This window comes from Bacillus rossius, chromosome 5, assembly GCF_032445375.1.
Source record: "Bacillus rossius redtenbacheri isolate Brsri chromosome 5, Brsri_v3, whole genome shotgun sequence".
Lineage (NCBI taxonomy): Eukaryota > Metazoa > Arthropoda > Insecta > Phasmatodea > Bacillidae > Bacillus > Bacillus rossius.
The window spans coordinates 50697297-50718583 of record NC_086333.1 but is presented as its reverse complement, the minus strand read 5'-3'; the positions used below and the strand labels follow the sequence as shown (position 1 = coordinate 50718583).

Sequence of the window (21287 nt, the reverse complement as noted above, 5' to 3'; positions counted from 1 at the left end):
GTTGGGAGCCTTAGTGGAAGATGGTTTACAAACTAATTTTAAAAAACCTGTGTTTAAGAATGTATTTGAAACTGTGACCAAATGGTAACACCCGTGAACTGGAGTCTGTGAAAAATTTAATTTAAGTAATATGCTTTGCTATAAACTAGTGATGGGTCGAATCCCATTTTTCCCGAATCCGAATCTTGAATTCAAATCCCAAACAGTACCTCGAATCCGAATCCAGATCTCAGGGTTAGTTATAAAATAATTTATAAGTTAAGAGAAAAAATTAAACATTATGCAGAATTGTTTAACCCTTTAAATTATTATTTAAAAAACAAGGATTTTGACACGGTCTGGATCAAGACGATTCCGTTTTTGGTCACTTATGTTTCCTGCAGTGCTGAACAAACGTTCAGAGAACACTGTCGCAGGTGGTGAACACAAATATTTTTTGGACAGTTTATGTAGCCTGGGTGAACACGCAGACTGAGTTTTCCAATATTCGAGGATGTTTATTCCTGGGTTAACTGTAGGATCACGTAAGAATCTGGTCACTTCATCAATTGCTGTAGAATCCTACTTGGTGGATTTAAGGCATTCAGGCATTATCTGTGAGTACAGTGATTCATGTACCCAGGGATCTCGGAAAATGAAATTCAACATCCGACGGAACAATATTTTGTAGTTACCAACTTGACATTTGTTTAAGTCCCAAATGAAGATAAACGCTTTCCTGAAATATTTAATGGAAACTGAAAGGCGCCATCTTGGCTTCAATGGTTTTAGGCCATAAGAAATATTGTCGTGCATCTTTTAAAATTAAGCCTCACTAAAGCATAGTGATTAATATGCCCGAAGTTAAAAGTGACGGGGTGTTTTCTCTAGTTTACTCATTAAAATTCTTTATATTAATATTAGTAATTTTTTGTGTTGCTCAAAATGATTGGCTAACAAATTCATTGGTTGGCCATCATGGAATTCTCAGATAATACATATTTTAACATTGGTAGTCTACACAAACCAAACTTGGTCCTAAAAAAATTCATAAATAGAACGTGTATCAGAATATTTAAAATTGAATCGCGATTAAAATAATAATTGTATAATGTATTAATTTTTGTCATTCATTATTTCATTGTTATTACTACATGTGCGACCGTAACTTGTGATGAAAGTCGGCATTATTTTTGTATTACTAAGTAACAGATTTCTTGGTAAAGTTATTAAAAAAAAGATTCATATAACTAGTCTAGATCCTAAATGTGCTTTATTTTATTTTTTAGCATATTCTGAGAATACATCTGTGATTTATGCCTTATTTAATACCAATGTAGCGACAATGCATCCATGTTCATGAATATAAAGTAAGTTTCCCAAATCAGTACATGATTAATAATTTTTTTATATAATAACGAATTAAAGGTACAACACAGTAGAACCTCGTTAATCCGTGATGCGCTAATTCGGGAATCAGATAATCCGGGACGATTTAAAAGAGCAGGAAAAAAAAAGAGAAGTAAAAATTGTCAGCGCTTAAAATTAACGTCACGCGGGCGTCACGCGGGCCGGCGGCTGGCAAACACTGCAAGCCATCGCGTGGGCCGCCAAACTCTGCAACGCTGTTTGTACCGACCCTTTGTGTCGCCCCCCTTTCAGCTGTCACATTTGTCACTCTTTAAACTTGAGGGGGATGTCCTGACTTCTGCTTCCGTCTCCCTTTGTTTGTTTCCACCGCCAACGCATGGCAGGCGCCTGGCGAGTGACATGTCTGACTGGCATTCGGCTGTACAAAGGGGAGGGGAGGGGGCCTACCCAAAGTTTATGTGTGCAAGGTCAGCACTATCTTATCTTTCTCTCTTGGCTGTTGTAAATGACCGTGAACTAATGGTTAGGCAGTGCTGTATTTTTTAAGCCGAGACACTAGTTCGAAGACGGCCGGCCCTTACCGTGAACGGATTATCCGGGTTTATTATTTTTTTACAGGTTTTCAATTATCCGGGCATCGGCGGGTCCCAATTAACACGAATAATGGGGAGTTTACTATTTTTTATCCATCTGCTGCCAAGGCGCAGTAAGCCTCGGGAGATGTCACATGACCTTGGCCTTAACTCAGCTGCGGTGTCTGAGAAGCTTGACAAGACCTTCCGGGCTTTTAATCGCTAGTCCGTGAAATTCGGTAATTCGTGATTATCTCGGTCCCGACCATCACGTATTAACGAGGTTCTACTGTACCTCAATGGGATGTGTTCCAAGGAAAACGTAAACAGGCCAAGTAAATTGTAAGCATTTAAGTTTTTGAAGTACTACATTTACATCAATATTTTCCTCGAATCCCGAATCTTTTCCCTCGAATTTCGAATCTTTCGAATACTAGAGATTCGGTGGGATTCGAGGATTCATCCGGCCCATCCCTACTATAAACCTATAGCTGTGGTTTGTTTTTGCTAAAATTATTCTTTTATTTTATGTTTTCATGCTAATTGGTCTTACCAGCAACAGGTGTATTTTTTTTAGTGATGCGGAACAAGTGAGATGCTCGCTGGTGTTTCTAGTGTTTCAAGGCTCTTAACTGTCATGCTGTGTTCAAGCAATTATGAGATTTGAGTTATAATCAAAACATTATATAGCTGATAAATAAAGGTAAATCTGTATTGAAAGTCCTTTTAATGCTTTCAAGAAATCTACTTGGTTCATACCTAAATATTGTACTGAAAACATCATTTTCTAGCTATTTTCTCTCTCCAAAAAAATACTTTTTAAAATCAAGATGCAGAAATGCTACTACCATCCCTACCTCAACATATTTTAAAATGTTTTTTTTTTGTGAACATACACCTGAAGGCACCATGTAAATGCTGCCAAATTATTATCAGGAGAAAATATTATAGTTATAAATTGAAAAAAATTTAATTTTTTTCATTGTAAAATCTGATGCAATAGGTTTTATTTGTTCTGAACATGGAATGTGATATATTGTATAAACCATGTAAAATCCTGGAATTTGATACTCTGAAGGATGTGTGCATTAGGCCTCTGCAAATTCTGTTTTTTTTTAAATTTTTTTTTTTTATTTGAATCAAATTTTGAATCAACTATGAAATAATACACAATTATCAAATATTTTTTTTAATCAAATTTAAACATACAGTGAAACTTTTTTTTTTTACCTACATGGGAGTCCAAGAAAAATTGATCCAAAATACAGTAGGCTAAAATGAAAAAAAAAAAAAAGCCAGAAATGCATTTTCTTAAAAAAGTAAAGTTTTAAGTTTAGAATTCGTTTTGTTGATCCACCATATTATTAACGTAAAAATAGAGAATATAAATAATTTTAAATCATAATTACACATATATTTTGTTATTTATAAAATCGTTTAATGTTGCTGAAAATTTATCTAAATTTCTCATTTAAATATATTAGATTTGAAATATTGAATTGAATATTAAATTATTCATGGACATAGAATACCAAATTTATTCAGAGGTATTGAATTTTCACTAATGTAAAGTATTCACGGATGTAGAATATTTTTTTGAATACGGACCCCCTAGTGACCGTCCTGTAAACAGTCGGAGCATGTTGAGGAAAGAATCAGTAGAGACAGACACCTGTATTTCGCGATTTCATTTCATGTCAAGGTATTTCACAAAACACTCTAGCTTTTTCTAAGAGTCATGGCAAATTATGAGGGTGCAGCGGCACGGTGACCACATTCTCATTGGCCTCGTCAAGAGCGGGACGACACCTCTCATCGACCTCAGCCTATAAACCGCAGGAGAAAAGCTACAGTATTTTGCGGAATACCTCGACACGAAATGTATTCGCGAAATACAGGTGTCCCTAGGAATCAGCAGTGGCATCTCTTAGGCAGCTGTCCCAGCACTCACCTGGAATGATTTCTGGGAAAAATAGGCGAAAACCAAAATCAGAGTGGACGCACCGGGATTCGGACCGGGGTGGTCCCCAACGTTCCACCGTCGCGCCTCGCCGCTGACTGACCGTCGCTCCCCCCCCCTTGCAGTGCCGGGCCCGGAGCGGGCGGCCGTCGCGGAGAGGCAGGTGCGCCACCTGTCGGCGCTGCTGAGCGACGCGGAGCAGGACCTCGCCAAGCTGACCCAGCAGAACGCCCTGCTCAAGGAGGAGATCCGCCGCCAGCAGCGCAGCGTCGAGCGCGAGCAGCACGCCCAGAACTTCGAGTACCTCAAGAACGTCGTCGTCAAGGTACGCCCGGCGATCGTTCCTGGCCAACGGAGGGCCAGCCGGCGTCTTAGTTCCGTACGGCCGACCTAAAGAACCTTCCTGCAAGTAAATATAACCGGGTAAACTGTCATTTACTAGCCGTCTTTGTTTGCGCGTATGTAGAATAAGTTATCAGCAAATTCTGTTTGGGAAGCCATAATATTCTCACAGAAATATTGAAACCGTGTTATTTATATTTTTTGCAATCTTTTTTATTGTGTCATGGGATATTCTTATTATTTTCAAGTTAAATATTTTATTTTTTGTAAATATTATACACTATTTTTACTGGAAAAATCAGGTAAAGTTGTAATTGGTTAGGGAAAAGTCAGGGAATATACACATCCTAGGAAAGACATGAAGATTTCCCAGTAATAGTTATTTGAGGTGAAAATGACATGCTCCAGTCTGCCATCACCCACACCGGGAAAGTATATTTATTTTAAGGTGTTTTAGTGGATTGTCATACACTCTATAAAATAGTTATTGTTATATATAAAAAGAAAGAAAGAATGTGGCTAGAGAACTAAGTCAGCTATGTGGATAGGAAAGGCTGGATTCTTATTATCTATCAGAAAATTTTAAAATATGTGATTTATTTAAAAAACTTAGGGAAATTTGAAATTTTACTTCGGGAAGGTCAGGGAAATATTATTACAGATTTTTTTGGACATACTGGTATGGAAAATGGGATTGCAGCAGAGGGCAAGACTTAGTCACAGTCTCTTTATTTATTTATTTATTTTTTCAACAACGGGGTTATTGGAGACACTAACACTCAAATGCAATAATCAAGATGGTCAACAGCTCACAGAAATGTCCCGAAATAAACAGTAACAGTGCTGGAAGTCATGAAACTTTAATTTCTAGCAAATCTTTGCTAACTTGCATTTGGTTTCTTGAAGCCTCAATTCAGTTTATTGTTGTATATCTAAAATAAATGTAGAATTTATCTCTGAAAAGGTTTTAGCTTTCAAACTTTAAAAAATAGGTATTTTCCTGGGCATAGTAGAATGTTACAATCCAAACCTCCAGCTAGCTTAAAATTTATCTAGATTCACAGACATAAAAAACTCGAAGAAATTTTTTGGGTGCCGAGAACAATTTAAGTTCCCTAGAATATTACTTTTTGAGGTTAAGTCTTTACTTAGAAAATGGTCTTCCAAAAATAAAATAATTCAGAAATAAAGTTTGTGGATTAATTTTTTATCCTTATTCACACATTGAACATGTCTGCAATTCTACAACGCAATAACATTTGCATCAAAAAAATCTACAATATGCAGCACAGACTTCTCCAAACGAATCAGTTTATCACGTGGGCATGATATTTACTTACAGTTCGTTGACTAAAATCCCATGTTCACTTGTGAGGCACGGTTCAAATGTCCGAAAGACCATTGTCTGCTCAGAGCATGGCACCAATTTACCAAAAACTGCTCTAACTGGGCTTACGGTGCGATCTGTGGTTGAAAACTTGTACGTAATTGCAAAACTGTCCAAAATAATGTCTCTGGACCACAAGCGTGAAATTCTTCTGTTTGCTACATTAAAACGTTAATTTGGTGATTCGCCACCCAACACATGTACTCTCGTAGTTTCCCAAGTGACGACTAATATGCCGACCTACGACTCCAGCTTCTTGTTCACGGGAAGGAGCTGGATTCTTGATGCAGTCAACAACCAATCACAGAGCAGCTTACTCTTTCGACCAATGATCCAACATTACACACAGACAAATCAGCCAATACTGCCGCATTGCTACAGCATTTCAACCAAATCCCAAGAGTCTTTCCCACGCATAAAGTGTTACACGACTGTCTCTGTCTCTTTCTATCCTGACTTCCTTGTCACAGAAGTTGTATAATTTATAATTATGCCATCATACCAAAAACCATAGCACAAATGTAAAAGCACATAAAAATGTTAATGAGTAACCATAAATTAAGTAAAATAACTTCAATTCACTTTTTCATTATGAAGTAAACAAACCATCAGAATTATTAAAAGACATTAAATAAATGTAAACTTTATTCACCAAACCTGTTGCAAATGTACAAATACCTCTTGAAAGAATAAACAGCCATTATCTACATAAAGATAAAAAACTTAAACAAGTATTATTTCTGATTATAAAACCATAATAAATCTTAAGTAAACTCATTTACAAAGTGGGAAGGGTTGTAACCTGGGTTGCTACGAAATCTATTTCATATACATTTTCTTATGTTTAATATTTCTTATTATTTACATGAATAATCACTGTGTGATATAAAATAAGTAGTAAGAAAAAGTTATTAAAAGTTCCTGAAGAAGTCCTTAAAATTATTCACCAGGTATTTCCAGACAAGTGGTAATTCTGGGATGCAGAGAAGTAATTGGTCGTGGGCTACAATAAGGAACCATTACAGCATTTGCATGATCATGGAAAACGATAGAAAATCAAAATCAGGATGTCAGGATCTGTCTTCTACTCTATTTCTGTGGAATGAAAGAAATTAAAGTATCTTACCCCTGTGACACTTAGCTCTGTGCAGACATTTTGTCCTTCTTCTACAATCGTGCTAAAGATTTGACTTGAAATTAATATTGGTTTGATTCTGATTTTGGAATCTGCCTATTTAGTTGCAGTGGCTAGAATCAAAGGGGTGTAAGTGATGGTCTGATGGAAAATAGATTCATGAATGTAGGCCCGTGCGAATATCAGTTTTGTGGTTCGAATCAAATATGAATACCAAATTATTCTCAAATAGGGATATTGAATTTGAATCCCACTAAAAAAAAAATTATCACATAATGTAACAAATTCATAGAAAAAGTAAAAGTATGTAGTGTAGTGTAGTGGCTTCTGGGAAATTAGTCAAATGATACTAAAGTGAAAGGTTAGTTAGGTTAAATCAGCTAAAATAATTATATGTAATACGTTTGTTGAACTATTTAAATCATGAAATTAAATTTTGTTTTTAGTTATGGAGCTAACCAACCGTTTATTTCAGTTCCTATTTGCCTTATTTTTCAGAACCTGCTACTCTACGCATCGATCCAGAAAATTTTCGCGAACTGCATTATACTGTAAAATCTAATGCAATCTATTTCATAAAAAACTGGAATCATTTTTGAAATGCCGTATTCTCAAATTAGTGATTAAATGAGCTTATATTTACATATTCAAACCGTAATTATTCACGTTTTTTCATTGTTAATGGCAGCCAGATACACAGTATTTTAGTTCAGCAATATTATAAACACAATTTCTGCTAATTTCATTTGAAATCCTAAACCATTATTTACTTTTTTTAGTCGCAACATTTATTTCATCATAGATACATACGCAAGTAAGCTGCTATTGTGTCCCATGGCGTTTGATTGATTGTGACAATCAATTTATACTTCGTTGAAACTATTAAATTTACTTCTTTTAATGGCCATCAGAATGGAGTGACCGTTTTCGATGGTGTCGTAGTTCATAGTTGTTAACGTTTATTTTTTTGCACTTCTGGTACATGTGACCGAATGATTACAAATAATATTTGGGATTTCAAGTTTGAAAAGACAAATATGCTGTGTTTTGAATCATTCACACCATTTTTCCGTTACTGTTTAGCAAGACAATACGTAGAGACCTGCGAGTACTAGAATTTCGAGTTCGAGTCGAGTTTTTAATTAGTGCTCGGACTCGGCACTGCCGTTCACGGCTCACGAGTCGAGTTCGAGTTTAATTATGTCTTTTCAGACTTTTTTGGTTACGCCTAAGTATAAAAATATTTAAAATTACGTGTTAACTAACCTTGTTTGCGCATGTAAATAAAAGAAACCCATTGTATCTTTCAGTTCAATGTATGATTTTAAATTCCTGCTCAAAACACCAATGTAAACAATGTAAAAATATTTCACTTTAACATTAAAAACTTATCCTACCTTTCAATACGACCATTTTTTCCAGTTATCAGGAAAATTTTACATAATAGTTACTGTGTTTGCGCAGGGGTTCTTTAATATAAATGTACTTTATGATTAATTTTTATCACTTTCAAGAATCGTTAACAAGTATAAAACGTAAACAAACACAGTATAACGCGCCATTCGTCCTCCGTGGATCACACACTTTAGTGCACGAGACGATCTAAACAATTGATTGCTCTCTCGCCCCTCTTCAAGACAATTGTTTTAGCTGCGCCATCTTTTGGTTATTTATAGAGCACGTTTTAAAAGTTTCAATTACCGCAGATACAAACGTTAAATAAAAATTATATTTTATCTTATTTACAAAATAGAAAATCCAATATAACGTTCATTTATGCAGGTTAATTTTTGAACTGTTTGGTGTCACAACATGGCCGACATGCTTTAATTGTTTTGTCATGAAGGTCGGAATGTTGCCTGGCACAGCCATGCTCGCGACGTGCGCTACTAGTGCGGAGCTATGGTTATCTCTGTATGAGAGGTTTGTTTACGTTTGACTTGGCACGAGGCAAATAATATTGTTGATTGAATATTTTAATCAGGATGGATGGCCAAAAAGATAAAAAGAAACGCAAGCAGTTTACTTTGAAGGAAAAAGTGGAAATTTGAAAAGAAGTTGACAAAGGCAGGAAAAATGCAGATGTGGCACAGTCGTTTGGTTTGGTGCCCACTACACTGTCAACAATAATAAAAGATCGCGAAAAAATTATTAAACTGCATGAACAGTCATCTTTATCTACTGGTCGCTAGAGACTTCGCCTAGAAGATGACGAGGGAATTCTATCCCAATAAATGTACATATCTGCATAATAGTTTAACCCATTTGTCATTTTGTATGTAGGCCTAAGCCCTAGAATTTAGGCTACTGTATCAAGTTCAGTAATTTTTTTTAAATTCTTGTTGTTTTACAAATATTTGCTTCCAAGCTAATGTAACATTTGATCCCCTACTACTTTATTTTCAAAAATTCAAAAGTACTACATTTTAAAGGTAACTTTCAGAATAAAGTACTTTCATTACTAAGTAGGTATAAAAGTTGAGGCTTTATTGATGTACTTTATAACGAGATTCTACTGTATCCACGCGCCGAGAAAATCTTGCTCCAGAGCACATTGAACAGCTGGTGTTTCACCATGAAAGACTTTTACAAAAATGTTGATTATGATCATTCCTATAGTAAAATGTTGCTGTCGTTTTTTAATTTTAAATATTGAGTTATGTTCAGGCTTAGGCATGTATATTAAAATATATACAGTATAACTATTCTTAAAAAAAAGTCGTTGATATATTTATTGTATGGCTACAAAAATTTCCTGGAACAGTGGAAATCCTTAATATACCCTGCAGCTAGGTGACTGGTAAGAATGTTGACAAACACTTTTGAACTTATGCTATGGTTTTGAATAAAATTTTGCTCGGTGTCTGTGATTAAAACATTCCTTTATACTTTTTTTTTGTTAACAAGTAAATTTTAATAATACTCTGCATTTTCAAAAGAAACAAAATTATTAAAGACCATGAAAATATTTGCATCAATGAGAATCCTCACACCCGAGATTTGTATAGGGCCTTGATATTTGCTGGTCTTTAAACATGACAGTTATATATAAATAATGGATATTTATGGATTTTACTACTTGACTCAAATTTAACTCGAACTCGAAACATTTCTTGAATACTCGCTGGAACTCGACTCGACCTAAAAATCCTATACTCGCAAGACTCTAGACAATAGTGAAAAAAAACTTTGAATACTTGTTGCATGTTTAAAACATCGCTGTTTGTTAATGTTTTGGATTAAGAAGTCCCCTTAAACATAAAAAAAAACTGTATTTATGTTGTACAAATGACTTAACCTCAACAGTGAACGTTGATATAAAACAAACTCACGAGGTGTGCAATGTCAAATATTCGTAAGCAAAAAATATTTGTTATTTCAAAGTATTAATATTCAAGGTTCAATTGAATACAAATAGTTTATTATTTGTATTTAAAAAATTTAATATTCGCACAAGCCTAATTTAATGTTAATATGAAACTGTTTGTAGGCAAAGGAAAAATATTTGATCCCAAAGGAATTCATGTGTACTCTAAGATTTCTGTTGCCATGTATCAAGTTTTCGTAAACTACCTAACAAAATGTTCTATATTCCCTTATATTTTTTCTTGTGATTGCCTCAATTGATTATAATGAAATTGTAGGATACAGAATCCAACAGTTTTAGAATAGAAATTGGTTGATACTTTCCCCATTACAAAAACTTGAAATAGTAAATCAGGGGTTTCAAAGTCAATACAAAGGAGATTTTTTTAGTAATTGTGATTCATCCAGTTAATTGTTTTTGTTTATTTCATATTTCTTAAAACATTTATTCACTGAGATGTATTAACTAATGTTTATTATTTTATTTTTTTTTGCTTTTTGACAGTTTGTGACATTGCAAAATGGCGACGAAAGATCTCGACTCGTCCCAGTCCTCAATACTATTCTGAAACTCAGTCCTGAGGAAACAAGCCAGTTGGCTCAAGTGGCAAGAGGTGAGTTGACTAAGGAAGAGTTACAATGCTCAGAGAGGTAGATGTACATAGTTAACGTCTTATGGTGTGCTAAGTTTCGGAGATACAAAGTTTGTAACGAGATTGGTCTGGCTGAAGAAGACCTAACATTATTACAGTTTCCTACATGTGAGTCATGAAGCAAGAGAAAAAAAATTCAAAATTACGAGGTTAGTTTTCTTCTGCATAAATTAAGGATGGTTAACATTGATGAAATACAAGCTATCCATAATTATGCATTTTTTTAAATCGAGGTTCTACTTTGTGTTGTTTTTTTAGTAGGGTGAAGAAAATATATAAATAATGATACTGTATAATGTGCCTAAAATTAAATGGTACATTACTTATCATTTGAAAATAAAAAAACATCAGAAATGATATTGAATAGAACTGTGTCCATATTATTTATTTATTTAAACTGAAAATATATTTTATTTAAAAATTAATCTGCCTTAATAGTCTGTATCTGATTGTTACCAACATTCATTAAACGTCAGCGGGATAAACAACTGTATTAATTGTCAAGCTCAATCAAACATCTTCATTCTTTCAACTAATCACAATCAATGTATCATTTCAAAGTTTGATGAAACTAATATATGTGTTTATTTTTTCAGACTGGCAGTGTTGGTTATGTAATGTTGATGGAAATGATAATATTGAAGACTGTATTATTATTGTGTAGAGGAAAACATTTTATAGTCAAGTCTGCAAGTTATGTATGTTCGTTTAAATTTGTTTTTATAATGTGTATTGTAATAATACGAGGGTCACTTGAATATAAACTGGAATTTTTTATACAGATTTTTGTTTTATGAAAATACAAATGAAATACTTTATTTTTCTAGTTTCCTGCAACAGAAATACATTTTTCCCATCGGATAGGAAGATTTTTGATGCCTTCATGGAAAAAAATAAGATGTTTGCTCCAGTAGCCAATTGCGTACTTACTGTTTAAATGCAGCGTCATCTTCAATAATTATTTTCCCTCATACTGTGGACTTTGCATAAGCTCACTCATTGCTTCAATATTGTCTTCATTGATGCTGGTCGCCAAATGCCGTTAATGGCTTTGATTTTCCACTTTATCACGAACATTTCAAAACTTATTGGCTAGATCAACCACTTGAGTTTTACTCAGAGTAGTATCATCTACTAACTGTACTTGAAGTCCCTTTAAAATTTCACTCAATTTCATACATTCGTTGATGAGAAATCGAACAATAACCTGTTTGCACTGATGCTGGTTCGATCATGGCGATACTGGCATGATGGACGTGATTGTGAGGGCCCTGTGCATATATATCCCCTCTCCATTTTCCTGCCACTGATTCCCTGGTGCGCTGCACCACTCACATCACTACTTGAGTCGAATAAACCAAATAGCAGTTCATATTTGAATGACCTTCGTAATTTTTACCTTGCCTAGATAGACTGTTGATACAGGGAATGTTATTTGGGACAGGAAAATCAGTGAAAACTCTGGGCAATTGGCTTATGTAAGAGTGTGGGAACCCTGTATGTGCAGGTGGATCGGAATCTTCTGGCAGCGCGAGAGGATGGGGCACCTACTTGCACTTGTGGCCAAGCGCACAGTGAACACGCCTCAGCCCAAACATGCTCAAATAATGTGATATCCTTTGGAACACTTCCTCTCTCTCCTGAATGGACTAGAGGGGGTTGGCTCGTCGGGAAATAAGATTTTGCGCGACTTAAATTATTATTGTTTATGAATAAGTTTAGCTATTGTTAGAATTTGTTATATGCATATAAAATGTCTGTACATTCTTGATTCTGTAAATTGTAAATATGATGTACATTTAATAAATCTTATACATCCTGTTTCATACTTTCACACAGATTGTTGATCTCAGATTTTAGTGGACACAGTTTGACATTAAATTATAACAACTGAAAAAATTGTTTATTTTAATTTATGCTTTTAATATTTCTTTTTTACTAACCTGTCAAGTTTGCTTTTAACACTGAAAAGAAAAATATACGTAATGTTTTGTCCGGCAGAAAGTCGTAAACTCAGGTACTTCTAAACTGTAAAGCATTGTTAGTGCTGATATTTTTATTAATGATTTGCTATCTAAAACATTGTTAAATTACTCTAACTCTCTAGCTAGCTGATATGAAAATATAATGGGACATTATCTGGATGAATACTGTTGTTACAGGCTGGTAGCAATAGGTTTTGAAAGGATAGCTCAGTTATCAATTTGTTTACTTTCGCACAAGCCGGGGAGACGGGATAGGATTCCAAAAGGCCACGCCAAGCTGGGCACATCCAGGAAACACCATTGTAACACCATTAACTTTTTGCTTGGACCTGGTTTTGCTCAGCTAATAACCTGAAGAACTTCCTGTAATTTTTCATTGAGTTCATTTCATAACCAGTGTTCCCGAAGTGGGGAATATTTGGAAAACAAGAAAAATGTAGGTAAATGAAAGGTTATCTTCAAGGAAAAATAGGAAAACTAACAATAACTCAGTTAAGAATCTGTATTAGCTATTTTTCTTACATTCAGGTTCCTTAAATTTCTTTTGATCTGTTTGTATTTAAATCACAAATTCATTTATAATTGCTTTTCAGTTTCTGTTATCAATATAAATAATCAAACGTAAAAGAGTTAGAACCAGCTGTGTATTTGTTTGAAGCACTATCAAATATCAATAGTCATTCACTTGGTCATGATAATTAGTTTATCATTTCAAAGTTAAGTCAAATGTAGTCACTTTATTTTTCTGAATAGTTGTTTCGGTTACAAGTTTATGCAAATGGAAACAGTACAAATTGAATGATGTGTAAGAAAACTTTTTATAGTAGATCCTGCATGATGTTTGTTTGTCTAAATAAATTTGATAAGTAATTTTTTTGTGATACATTTATGTTATCTGGTAAGATAGGTTGATGAAACAAGGAATAAGTGTTAGGTCGTTCAGGAAAAAAACAAGGAAATTGGCCTCCATAACAGTGTAAGAAACCCAAATATAAAAAAAATGGTTAGAAAACTATTTTTTTAAAAAAAATATATTTGGTGGTATGTTTAAATGCCTGAAAGTTAATTTTTGAATTTTATTCTGCTGTAAGTTCTGAGATATTAACATAATTTTTTATGAACCCAATGCTGTGAGATGAAGGAATCCCATTATTTGATTGTTTTGGAGTTTGTGATGAACTTTTTAAATATTGTGTCCTGCCAACCAAATTTCTGGAATTTTTATTTTGTCCTCTTAAGTTTATAATCCTTGGTCGTATCTATGGTTTCGTTAAAGTAAATTTTTTGATGGTTTTCACCCAGAGTTCCAAGTTGCAGGTACTTCTTGTGTAGACCGGAGTTTAAACTACAACATTGACTACAAACTCTTTTACTTGTGCCATTGTCATCAGCTCTTGTTTACTGCCTGTCAGTGTTAACTCATTGCTTCTCTCTTGCTTCTTTTTTTCTTTCCAGTTTTCAACCACAGTCAAATACTTTAAAAATACAATGTCATTTTAAAACTAAGGGGACTTAATTGATGGGAAACCCTCATATATATGTTATACACTGTATATACAGCCCTCTCAAAAAATGCCAGAATTTTTTTTTCTCCCACTTTTAATTTTATTGCTACAAACTGCAGTAGATGATCTTTCATTTCTCCTGACTCCTAGCCAACTGTACGCCTGCAATTAAGAGCCACATCTATAAATGTCAAGAGAGAATAAATAGTTTTTAATTTTTTTTATGTTAAAGGATGCTAAAACTTGGAATTTGATGTTGCCAAGGGTGTAGCACCCATGAAAAATGCACATTTAAACTAAAATGTTTCATATGTACAAGTATAGACTTTATAGTTAGTACTAACCCCCCCCCCCCCCCCCCCCCCACCCTCAGAAAAAAGGGGTTGCAACAGTAATAAGAATTATGAAACACATGTGTTGTCACTGAATTGAAGTCCAATCCTACTAATATTATAAACGTGAAAGTTTGTAAGTATGGATGGATGTTTGTTACTCTTTCACATAAATACTACTGAATGGATTTTAATGAAACTTTACAATAATATAGCTTATACATCAGAATAACACATAGGCTACATATTAATATGAAATTCCATCCTTAAGGGAGTGAAAAAGTGAAAATTTCATTTTATAACAGAAAAAATCATAGGTCATAGACATACAAATAGTGAGTGAGTGTCATTTTTCTATGTCTGCCACACGATCATAGTGATCATACACATAGTAAGGTCTTGCAAATTCATATTTTTCTCCTTGGTGAGATCAGCCCGCTTAGTGGAGCTCACAGCGGCTAGCAAAATAAAGGTGCTAATAACAGTTTGGTTCTTAACTTCGTCAATAGATAGAGTTGCCTTGAATTTTAAACGCACCTTCGTTCAATGTGTTTGTTATGTCTTTAATTTTCGTTTGTTTGTGCCGTATGCGTTCCTATACCATTTATCCGATTGCTATTAAATTTTGGTGAGTTGTTATGCGCATGCCCGTGAAGGTTTCTGAGACGGTATAACTATTTTTCAATAGTTGGAGCACGAATCGTTTCAAAAAATGTGTTTTTTCATATGATATAGCGGCACTTCGTCTGTTTTTGTTGTCTAAGTGCGCACGCATGAGACAATTTATTTAAATATAAAGGAGAGACAGAGATAGAGTGATATATATACAGAGTGAGATTGAGAGAGACAGAGAGATAAGTTGAGATAGAGCGAGGTATAGAGAATGAAATGGGTTAAATAAAGAGATATATGTAGATGTATAGTGCTATATAGAGATTTATATATAGAAGTGATAGAGATAGTGGGAGGTATATATGTATATATGTTGATATAAAGAGATAAATAGAGATAGAGAGATATATATAGATGTAAATAGAGATAAATATATATTTAGAGATATGGATGGATGATTTGTATATGTGTAACTACTTTAAACATATTACAAAACAAAACTGTATGAGGCATTGCAATGCAGACCGAGCATTAGCTAGATAATGGAATCATTTCAATATTAGTAATCTCTTATTTTTCAGCTTTTTTCTATAGTGCTTTATAAAGTCTAGATTACATACAGACCACCAATTTTTCGATATATACAGGTAAATAACTATAAACTGGCAGAACAACGTCTGTCGGTATGTGAAAGTGATATAAATTATTTTGCACACTTGACATTCAAATTAAGAATACAATTACTAACTACATCTGATTTCGAAAATGGTCCCCTTCACCCTGTTTTCAGCCCGGGCAACACCGGGTACTGCAGCTAGTGTACTATACATGTACATTGGTAAGATGTACCACTGAGGATTGAATGGATTAATCTTGCATTCCAAAATATTTATTTATGGATCAAAGCAAACTTTTAAAATTCTTAGCGCAGTGACAATTCAAATAATAATTACTTGCAGAAGAAGTGTTAGATTTTCGGAATGTTGACTGTAAATTTCAGAGAGCCTGTCTTTTAGAATAATAGCTTACCAGTGCTTAGTTATTAGCACTAGATAGAAATTATTATTAAAAAAAAACTTATGGTTTAGTCCAAACATGGTGTCTAAATTTACCCTTTTAATTAAATATTTATGGTACCGAATACATCAATATTTATTGTAGTTGGGAGTTCAGTTTTTTTTATGTACTTACTGAAAATAAGCTGTGATAGCTACTGAATCAGTAATAATCAATCATGTAATTTACAGTTGGGAAATCCATATCAGTGCATTTTTTTTTTTTTTTTTTTATAAGTAAGATGATAGCTTACAACTTTAATGTTAATTGGAATGACCATTGCCATATCCCAGGTTTTATTTGGGTTTCTACTTTCCAAAGTTACATGACGTTAAGTTGTTCCTTGAATACTTCATCATTGAATTAAAAATGTTACGTGTTCAAGCCATTTACTACAAGTATATATATACTTATGCATAGTATGTGTGGTAATTCTCATTGTTCTTGAACTTTCGAGTGTACTTGAAACTTGCTGAGACTTTGAAATCTAGGTTGATTCATGATTATATTTATATCTATTTAAAATTGAAACGAGTTTTCCGTTAATAATTGAAAAAAATTGGTTCTAGAGATATCTTACTGCTTATCAGCTGAGACATTTTTGAGTGTGTGTTGACATTTTTTTATCTGCTATATTTTAAAAATTATGGATTTAGACTAAGATATTTGGCAGGTGGGATAAGTGGTGGAATTTTTCACGAGTCTGTGGGTTTTACAGGAAATTCCAGTTCTCAGTCCCTGCATTTGTTCCACCACTGCTTCCTTATCACTGTACCTCGCCTCGTTTTTTCAAGCTTGGAGCAAACATGTATTGCTCTTATGAGCTCCATAGAATTAACAACACACAGAGCTAATGACCAAAATCTGTACGTGAGAATATAGGTTAATAATATGCACAGAAAGGAGTGGTAAACAACCAAGGCTTAGAATCCTAGCAATAATTTTCAATGAGCCAGTATTTTGCAGGATCAGATAAGCTAATCCATGTTTCTTTGCATTTACTTCCACCTTTGTTCACGTCATTAGTGTCATTGCTTTCCTCGTAAGCTAAACTTAGCTGTGAAAATATCATTGCTGTTATCAGCTGGCTTTGGCCCAAACTTTCACCTGTATTTTGTACTGTCAACATTAGAGCAGACAGTCAACACACAAAAGCTGACTAGAGAAGTTCACTTAGTATTTATGGTAAGCCATTGAAGTAAAATAGCCAGTTTAGTGTAAATTTATTGCTGCTGCTAATCATAAAAAATGTACATCAGTTACATGATCACGGACAACTATTTTCTTGTGCCATTTTCATCAGCTGTTGTTTACTGCCTGTCAGTGGTAACTAATTTCTGTCCCACTTAGTACTAACTATAAAGACTATGTACTTGTACATATAAAAAAAATTTAGTTTTAAAATTCATTTTTCATGGTTGCCACACTCTTGGCAACATCAAATTCCAAGTTTTAGCATCCTTTATACACTTGTGCTAGACATTTTGTTTTTTTGTTACATTCTCAGGGACCTGGTTTATTAGATATTTATTAGGTACACTTTAAAATACTTACTAAGTGTTTTATTTCAGGCAGTAAGTCTGTGAAAGTGAAACTTATGATTTGAATAATTTGTCTGTTGAAACAAGCTATGTTTACATTAAATTTTGTGCAATTGTAGCAATTAAAATTTTCATGTCATTCTTTCTGCGAAAGTTATATTTTCACAGTGCATTATATGAACAGCTGAACACCCATAATTTGATTTCACCAGCTTCTATAATTTGATTTCTAGTTCCAGAAATTGTTGCGAATTATCCTTTTTTCCTCCTCTCCCCCTTTTTATTCCCACATATTTTTGTGCCTTTTTTCATTACTCTTTAACAAATTAAATATTACAATTATCTTTGAAAGATTTGTGCAATGGGAGTGCATGACTTGATGTAGGCTTTTGGACATACGCCATTGCTTAGCACATGTATGTCTGACAACAGCAATTTTTGCTTTATTTGTGTTTTTTTTCATTTGTGTTTTTTTGTAGTTTTCTTCTGCAGACATACATGTGCTAAGCAATGGCGTTTGTCCAAAAGCCTACATCAAGTTAAATATTACAAATTTGTCAGTTTTCTTAATTTTTTTAGGTTGAAAAATGTTTTTTTTGTATTTTCTTTTTAAGTACACCTGGTAAATAAATTTAATTATATTATTGTAGGTAAAATTTTGGGGGATTTGAAATGCCCTTAAAGGCATGTCTGGCATGATAGAATATTGTTTAAATACATGCAAGTATAAATATGATAGATACATTGACAAATAACTTTTATTAATTTGACATTGGTGACAAACCTATTTTTTATGACAGAGGCTTGAAAATAGGATGTGTTGTGTTCAAGAGCCCTACTGCTAATTAGAAGAGATAGGCAGAAGAAAAATCTTAAATAAAAATGGAGGATCATGAAAGACAAGCTACAGTTAAGATAATTCAAAAGAAACTGGGAAAAAATAAATAAATAGAAAAGTAAAATTGAGATGGAAAAAAAACCTGAAAAAGTTAAGGAAAGAAAATTAAAAACTAAAGAAAGTTGTATTGTCCAAAAGAGTACACATTTTTAAGCTCCTGAAACTAAGCGTGTATACAAGCAGTGAATCTACTAGAAGGAAAAGAAAAGAAAGAAAAAAAAAAGAGAGAGAGAGAGAGAGAGAGAGAGAGAGAGAGAGAGAGAGAGAATCAACTACACATTTCAGCAGTCATTCTCTTTAAAATATACTTTAACATAATTTTTTTTCGTATAAATGCAAAACTTTTAATTTGATATTTTCTTCTGTGTTTATAACTACATCCATGTGATTTGTATTTTATGAGTGCATACACAAAGTAAGTCCCCTCCTCGTCCCATAGCTAGGAAACCTTAAATTGCGCAAAGCGACTGCCCGTACATGATATAGCGATGACGTAGAATGGGGCATGCACTAATGGTTCTTGCATTCTCACAGCAGCAGCAGCATCATCGCAGCTGTTGGAAGATGGAGGGAGGCTCTTTACTGCAGCTCCTGCCGAATGTTGAAGTGGGGTCATTGAATGGCAAGCATTTGCTGCGAAACACTGCAAGAATTGTGACGGGCCATTTGGAACAAGCGGCACAGGATGCATAGTGCCGGGATTGTCTTCCTGCACAGTAATGCACGGCTCGACGGTCAGCAAGTCTCCCGCAGAAGTTCAGCTGGGAGGTGGTCAGTCGTTCAGCCTACAGCCCTGACCTCGTGCCCAGTGATTTACTCTTTTCCTACACCTCCTCAAGTTGTTCCTGCCTAGTCAGCATCAGCGTTTCTAGAGTGGCGGAGAGGCGGAGATGGTTGTCACACAGTGGTCCCAATCCCAGACGCAGACTTTTAACACACAGACATTCAAAGGTTGATCCCACGGTATGACAGATATCTCAGTCCAGTGTTGAATATGTTGAAAAATAGCTGAATACTTGCTGTATCTGTTTTGATAAATATTCCCGTGAAATTAATTTTCAGTAAACGGCCACAGAGAAACCTCGATTGTGGATGTGCCTCATAGAATAAAATAAGAAATGTGTAATCTTAGATTAATAAAATTATTAAAAAAATTAGAGAAAGAAAAATTTAAAGGAGGGACTTTTTTTATCTGTGTACTGTATGTGGTCACATTTACCTCTTGGAAAAGTCACTAAAAATTCACTTTTCCATTTTTTTGAAGCCTTTGACCAACTTTAATCATTGTGTTTTGAACACTGGTCTTTATTAAACATGACAGAGCTTCCATTAAGCAAATCAATCGAAACTCTTTTTAATAATTGATTTGGCTTTGCCAGGAAATTTGTTTTATTTTATGCTTTAGTTGTGATGCAAATCTTAAAGCTTTGAAACAGTGGAAGCCTAAGATTCGCTTATGAAAATATTAGTTTTTTTGAAGTGAAACTTATTTGCTGAAAGGGCTACAATTTTCGAGCATAACGAACATTCCGATCGCTTGAAGGGAATAGCTAGGTACGTGGTGGGGGGAACCGGCAGAGGAGGAGAGTGCATCAGCGGCGACACCACTCCAACACATGCGCTAGCGGTCGAATGGGAACACGGCAAAAAAAGGGAGGGGGATAGGTACGCAGTGTAGCGTGCTATATGCTACTTGTAACAGCCGGAAGAGGAGACGGCAGGGGAGAGGTAGAAATGACGCAGGAGTGATGCTGTGGAATTCTCGTAACGCTGCTTATGTTACTCCTCAGTTTTCTTAACGTCTAACGATTGACGCTAACACATATATTTTATTTAAAGTATGTACAAATTATTTATTCGTGTAGAAAAGTATTGTTACAATTAATTCACTTTATAAGTAACATTCATTTTTATGTGAACAGTGTGATTGAAAATTTAAAAAAAAGAGACATATACACTTAGGGATGTTGTTTTATAAGTGTAATTTATTTTTGCAATGTGAACACTTTTGATTTGAAATGTCTAAAGGACTTATAAACTTGAAAGTTAGACTTTATAAATATAAAGTATATTCAATTGGAGTGTTTTTTTTCTCCCCTTCGTTTATTCAGTTGAATATCATTATTTAACATCATGCCTAAAAATAAAAATAAAATAAAACAAGCAGATAAGAGAGGTTATCAGAAGCAACATTTGAATAAACTGCCAAAAGAGGCCCCAAAAAGTGCCAGTGAACTGATAAAGGCATATTTATTCATTTGAAATCGTACCCGCATCCTTACAATTCTCATATATTATTTCTTATTAAAAAAAATACTAATAATTTATCTCTATACATACCTACGGCTGAGCGTTCATCAGTGACGGCTGAGCGTTCATCAGTGACGGCTGAGCGTTCATAGCCGACGGACGTGCGCGCGCGCTCCCCGGCTTTAATGTGCTATTATTTCTTCACTATCGTTAAGTTCGACTCATAATTGATTCATCGCTGCTTAATCTTTCCGACTTTCATGGGTTTTCATTACCCGATAATAATGATTCGATCATTGAATTAGTTCCAGACACGGTTACTAAAATGTTCAGATCGCCTACT

The 21287-nt window shown here is 34.3% G+C and overlaps 1 protein-coding gene across 2 annotated transcripts in view; it reads left to right on the top strand.

Moving 5' to 3' along the window:
- The window catches only part of LOC134531785 (GRIP and coiled-coil domain-containing protein 2-like), an 83375-nt gene extending 68790 nt beyond the window's left edge, over positions 1-14585 (top strand). The window contains exons 18-20 of one of the 2 annotated variants that reach the window (XM_063367702.1): positions 4008-4207; positions 10618-10726; positions 12273-14585. In XM_063367702.1, the coding sequence (XP_063223772.1) occupies positions 4008-4207; positions 10618-10726; positions 12273-12343 (380 nt within the window). In that variant the 3' untranslated portion in view covers positions 12344-14585. The remainder of the gene's footprint in view (positions 1-4007; positions 4208-10617; positions 10727-12272) is intronic. The other variant, XM_063367703.1, reaches the window with a different exon arrangement.
- Positions 14586-21287: the final 6702 nt, after the last annotated feature.